The 6,289-nt window shown below is 47.6% G+C and overlaps 1 protein-coding gene across 1 annotated transcript; it reads left to right on the top strand.

Moving 5' to 3' along the window:
* Positions 1 to 1,441: 1,441 nt before the first annotated feature.
* On the top strand, positions 1,442 to 5,722 carry SOWAHA (sosondowah ankyrin repeat domain family member A). The gene has a single exon (XM_069652495.1). It carries the CDS (start codon positions 2,100 to 2,102, stop codon positions 4,077 to 4,079), a length of 1,980 nt encoding a protein of 659 aa, XP_069508596.1. The 5' UTR covers positions 1,442 to 2,099; the 3' UTR covers positions 4,080 to 5,722.
* The last annotated feature ends 567 nt before the right edge of the window (positions 5,723 to 6,289 follow it).

Below are 6,289 nucleotides of genomic sequence, written 5' to 3'. Positions count from 1 at the left end.
GGTAAAATTCATCACAGGCGGCTTTGCAGGGCAGCAAAAAATGACTTTACGGACCATCAGATTTTGTTTATGATGCCGTCAGATTTTGCTATTGCTACATAAATGACGCAACATAAGATTAAAATTGCTGAGGCACAGCTTCAATTGCCCGGGAAGGACAGCGCCAAGTTACCAAATGGTTAAATTGGTAAGATTCCTAACAGGCGGCTTTTCAGGGCAGCAAAAAACTACTTTGCGTGTCGTGATGTCAGATTTTGCTTACTCTGCCACCAGATTTTGCCTGCGCTGCCATCAGATTTTGCTATGGATACAAAAATGATGCAACATAGGGTTAAAATTGCTGAGGAACAGCTCCAATTGCCTCGGAAAGACAGTGCCAAGCTACCATAGGGTTAAATTGGTAAAATTCCTCACAGGCGGCTTTGCGGAGCAGCAAAAAATGACTTTATGTGCCGTCAGATTTTGCTTACGCTGCCGTCAGATTTTGCTATCGCTGCATAAATGACGCAACATAGGTTTAAAATCACTGAGGCACAGCTCCAATTGCCTGGTAAGGACGGTGCCAAGCTACCATAGGGTTAAATTGGTAAAATTCCCCAAAGGCGGGTTTTCAGGGCAACAAAAAGTTACATGACGTGCCATCAGATTTTGTTTATGCTGCCGTCAGATTTTGCTATCGCTACATAAATGATGCAACATAGGATTAAAATTACTGAGGCACAGCTTCAATTGCCAGGGAAGGACGGCGCCATGTTACCATAGGGTTACATTGGTAAAATTCCTCACAGGCGGATTTGCAGGGCAGCAAAAAATGACTTTAAGTGCTGCCAGATTTTGCTTAAACTGCTGTGAGATTTTGCTATCGCTACATAAATGATGCAGCATAGGATTAAAATTGCTGAGGCACAGCTCCAATTGCCGGGAAGGACGGTACTAAGTTACCATAAGGTAAATTGGTAAAATTCCTCACAGGCGGCTTTGCAGTGCAGCAAAAAATTACTTTACGTGCCGTCAGATTTTGCTATCGCTACATAACTGACGCAACATAGGGTTAAAATTGATAACATAGGGTTATACTCCGTACATCATAGGGTTGGCAACGAAAAGCACACTGTAAAAAAATTGTATCCGTAGCATTTTCTGACGAAAGCATATTCTGACGTTACACCTGGCACCACAGGACCGGTCCTCCGTGCAGCAACTCATTTGAACTACCTGAAACGACACCTCCGGCTGCAGCTTTTCCTGCATTTACCGCGGATGTTTAAAAGTTTTCTGCATGTCCACCTTCTAACCATAGAGCTAGGTGTGTTTTGACGCCACCTGCGACTGACGCAGAGTCACCCGGGAGCTGTAGTTTGAACGTGCGCTCCCGTTCCACTCAGACTACTGCAGGCTGCGCGCAGCGGGATTGGCTGGCAAAGTTTCACCCCGGAAGGCGCAGGTGTCAGCATCGATCCCAGGAGAGGGAAGGGCTTAGCTGAAACAAGCTGCTAGTGGCCATGATGCGAGCGTAGTCGGGAAAGTATTTGCATAGCTTCTGCCCTGCTTTTGTAGAAACCTGCTGGACCTGAAATCCCGTACTGCTCCCCAGGACCCTTCTCTGCCCGTTGGATCCGCCCGCAGCCGTCCCAAAAACCCCGCTCCGCTTCCACGATTCAGCTGACATCTTTGACATTAATCTTCTCCCACGGGACTCTGTCCCGCCTGCTGCTCCGTACCCCGACGCTTTTGTATGCAATCGGACACACCGGACTTACCCCAGACTTCACTGCCTGAAATGACCGCAGGATTTAACGCACCGCCTTGCTCAACACGAACCTCCTTCTCTGCTCGCTATTGGCCCTCTCTTCAAGTTCCCCGGCTCTTCAACCTCACCCCAGGATCACCACCGTATTGAATTTCCAGCAATCTCCCACCTTCCCCAGGATCTGCACCAAAAGGGTCTTCTCCTCAGTACTCATTCCTTCCCCAGAATTTGTCCATTCTCTTTCAGAGGACACTCTCCTTTGCGAAGGCATTGCCATTCTGTTCACCAGGTTTGCCCCACGACCCTATCCCCTCAGTCGCTGTAAAGAGCCCTTCCTACCCGAGACAAGATGGCTGAAGTCAACCAGGAGATGTTGTTGGGCTTCTTGGTGCAGGCAGGGGGGAAAGTAAAGAACTCTGAGCTGCTGAGCAAGTTTAAGCCTCTACTCAATGCTGCAGACCCTGGCCAGAGAGCCTCCAACCGTGATAATTTTAAGGGACTGGTTAATAGCCTGGCTGTGGTGAAGGACGAGGGTGGAACCAAGTATGTGGTACTCAGGAAGAAGTACATGCAGTTGATGGAGGTGGGGGCAGGAGAGGAAGTCAAGAGCCCTGGTGTGATAAATGTGACTACTATCTCTCGAGAGGGACCTCCTACCAGCAGAACAGATGTCCCTCAAAACAGGAGTTCTGAAGAGGCGACTTCTGCTAAAAGTCAAGAGGAGGATCTTTCCTCTAGAAGTCGAGGAGAGAGGCCCAGGAGACCAAGGGAGAGGAGTAGGAGCCCAGAAGAGGTGCCAGCGGCAGAAGTGCAGGATCCAGAAGAAGGTGAATGCCCAAAAAGGCACAGGGATCCCAGAGGTACTCGCAGAGGCTCCAAGGAGAGTTGCAGGGGTCCTCGGGATGTGCTGTCTTCTGTGAGATACGAGGTCCCAGAAGTAGAGCCAGGAAGAAGTGTCCAAAGAGCATGTGGGATGCGGAGACTCTCCCTCGGAGCTATGGACGAATCATCTCCAGGCTTCACCTCCCCAAGGGAAAGGGGTGAGATGCAGCAAAGGAGACGGTCCCTAGACCTTCTTGAACAAGTGATTGAACGAAGCAGACTCCCGCCATTGCTGTCCCAGGAAGAGCAGGATAAAGAGGGACTGAGAAACCTTTCACCACTTGAGGCACCTTCACTGGAGCAGAATAGGGAGCATGGTAGACATGCAGAAGACCCCGACGCTCGGAGAGAGTCTGTCTTTGCCCTCGTGGCTAGGATAGACACCACAAGCCCAAGCAGCAATACACAACTGTTTAATGATGCCAACGCAACGAGAGGCCAACACAGAGAGACTGCCCAAAAACCTTTTAGCCTACCACTCAGGTGCCCTCCGCCGCCCATCAAAATCACGAGTGAAGAAGACCACCCTGAGGTCACCGTGAGCGAGGAAAGGACCTTTCTTGAAAAAAAGGAACAGTTTGCGTCCCCACTTTATCCTGTGGCATCACTGCCCAAATCCCCTTTCATGAGAAGACGACAGCACGATGAGACTGGGGCTAAGTCCCCACATCTCAAAAGAACGTCAAAAGCATTAAAAGTGAGTGAGGAGAGCAAGTACTCTGACACTGTTCCTCTGGAGTCTGCTGAGCATGACTGGCTGGTGAAAACCACCTCTGGTCGCTTGTCCCATCATATCTATGGCCTTCTGCTCAAAGACTCTGGGCTAGTGGAGAAGAAAGACTTCATGTGTGGGTTCACTGCTCTCCATTGGGCGGCCAAGAGTGGGAATTCAGAAATGCTAACAACCTTGATTGAAACCGCCAAAAAAGGAGGCCTGATAGTAGACATCAACATGAAATCCTTTGGCGGGTATACCCCCCTGCATGTAGCTGCCATACATGGGCGCGATGAGGTCATCCTCAAGCTGGTCAGGAGTTATGGTGCCAAGGTCAACCTCCGAGACTGGAGTGGCAAAAAGGCTCACCAGTACCTGCAGAAAGATGCTCCCATCATGGTTAGAGGTGTCTTGGATGATCCAAGTGTGTTTAGCGCTGCTCAGAGCACTAACGTCAGGAAGCACTCGAAGGTTGGCTCCTCCATTTTGGGTTCCACCAGCGCCTTTCTTGGGGTTTTGTCTGAAGACATTGCCTTTCACGACCTCGCAAAAGGCCTCAAGAAACCCCCCTCCCTGAATAAGCTGCTCTTCAACACGCCTCCTGGACCGAAGAAGAAACCGAAAGCCAGAGGGTCTGTCGCTTCTTTCACCTCGCTTCATGAAGAGGGGGCAGAAGAGACTGATGGCCCCCTAGGGAAACGCAGGCCCCAATCAGAATATTATATCCAGTAGCATTTGCTATCTAAGGTGGCCTGACTAGTGACAAACCGCATTCTGTGGAACTTACCTCCAGGAACATTCAACCCCTAGAAACACTGAGTGCCTTTTCGGCTCTCTCAAATTAGGATGCTATGTACAAGTAAAGGACTTTTGTGCCATGTACACCCACCCAGTTGCATATAATCACTCCAGCTGGCACGGTACAAAAAGCCTGCTGAACGTATACTGTAAGTTGCACATTAGTGACCATATGTGCCAAAAAACTTAATTTTGCCCATGTCTGAAGGGAAGCACATCCGGGCTATACTTATAAGGTAAATGACAAACTCCTGTTGACTGGATCAATCTAGTTCATTTTGGCCGATTTGTGTTTGACGGGTGTATTTAACGCAGTGTGTGTGTGTGTGTGTTTTGTGTATTGACAGTGATTGTTCCCTTGGCTTTTTGTGTAGCCAAATTAACGTTGTTAGTTACCTGTCCATTTCCAGACAGTTTATTGAAGGGGTCAACTAGGCCGTAAGTAGTCCGACCTGAGATGAATCATGTATTCTCTGTTTGTGCGTTGATAGTTGTATTCTGTGTCGGCTTAGGCTATATTTTGGGGTGAGCGTTTACACTTAGGAAAGTCCTCGTTTTATGGAAACGGCCAGGTGCAGTTGGTCCATCAGTTTTTCCATCCACCCTCAACATTTCCAAGCTAAGGTGCTCCCAAAGGTTTATTCTCCATCTCAGCAGTGAGGATATTCAGAGGCCGTTCCCTACACTACTGATGTCTCATCGCAGCCACTGTCCACGTGTTGGTGGGTCGCCTGGTTTTTTGACATTATCATGGATTTTGGAGCCATTTCAACTCATTCTGCAGTAAAGGTGTGTGGTCCTGCTTGTGAGAGAGACTTTATTTCCCTCCTTTTTGGGGGGAATCCGCATGTTTGATCCTTGAATATTCAAATGCGTTTTTTTTTCCATATCTGAAGCACTTTTTGCAGACCTCACCAGCGAAATCCCCTAGTGAGGTAGCACAGTACCTCTTAGAAGGAAGGAATGTTGCTGAGGGCTAAGTTGTGGCACTGTGCTCACTGGCAATACCTACACTTCTGAAACATGAAGCTTGTTTTCCCCTATGTAAACCTGATCGCCGGGTTCACGGTGCAAAGACTGTTTTCAGACCTTTTTTACAGCATGTGTAAACGTTACAATGTCAACTTTTTTAAAGCAAACGTGCCTTTTCAAAGCAAAATACCCCGAACCAGACATGGGCGTCTGTTGTACCACCAGAAATCTTTTGCGCAGTCACATTGTATATTTATATATTTTGATACAATGCACCGTATAAAAAAATGGCGACTTTTATGATCACGATCATTGAAGGCTATATTTTACTATAAGAGAGTATGCCCTCTTCCTGTCAATATGCCTTTTTTAAAACGTCAAACGACGTAAGGACTAGATTGTCCTCCACTGGAAGTATAATGTCGCATCCCAAACGCAAAGGAAATAATTGTGCAAACATTGAGACAATCAAATGGAAACCTTTATATATATTTTTTTTTTAATCTGTGTGGTGAGAAACGTAAATATATGAAGTAATAATATTAAGCTTTGATTGTGGAATAATTATAAATAAATATATAGAGTTTCTCTGTGTTTGTTTACAATATGTTTGAACGTGTTAATTTTCAAGGCTATAACTTAATGGAGAAAACTAAAGGCAGCCTTGGGATATTTGTACAGAGCCTGTTCCGCCGTGCGCACATCGTATCTTTAGTAAGGCTGCTCCACCCGTGTGCTCTGTTAGGCAGCGTGTCAACCGGCACGATATGCATGGCGTATCAAAAAGCAGGCGCAGCCGCGTAACATTGTTGAGCTGAAACGGGTTCCAATGGCACCATAAGACCATATCTTGCTTCATAAGTTAGTCCTATCTCTTCTATCGCCCCACCCTTTGGCCCTCAGGCACGTCGTGAGCAGGAAATATCGCTCGCCCCGACATTCTTGAAGAGTTCATCACTGGCTGGGCGGGGCTTGTAGGTGAGGTGGCACACGCCATATTTAGACATGATTAAAGTAAAGCGCGGTTTCTCTGGATGAAGCCGAATTGGGAGGATTTTTTTTTAAGTCACTGACGGTTAATAAAAACGGTAGCCGGTAACATTACGCATTTGGTTTTGTGAACGCGCGCCTCCTGTTCGCTCCCCCTCCACCCCCCTATACGTAGGACTTAG

This window comes from Ambystoma mexicanum, chromosome 3p (assembly GCF_040938575.1).
Source record: "Ambystoma mexicanum isolate Mex_15411 chromosome 3p, UKY_AmexF1_1, whole genome shotgun sequence".
NCBI lineage: Eukaryota > Metazoa > Chordata > Amphibia > Caudata > Ambystomatidae > Ambystoma > Ambystoma mexicanum.
Note: the sequence above shows the minus strand (reverse complement) of the source record. Positions and strands in the feature narration are given on the sequence as shown.

Coding starts and splice junctions, on each gene's coding strand:
- SOWAHA (XM_069652495.1), top strand. CDS start 2,100: ATGGCTGAAGTCAACCAGGAGATGTTGTTGGGCTTCTTGGTGCAGGCA.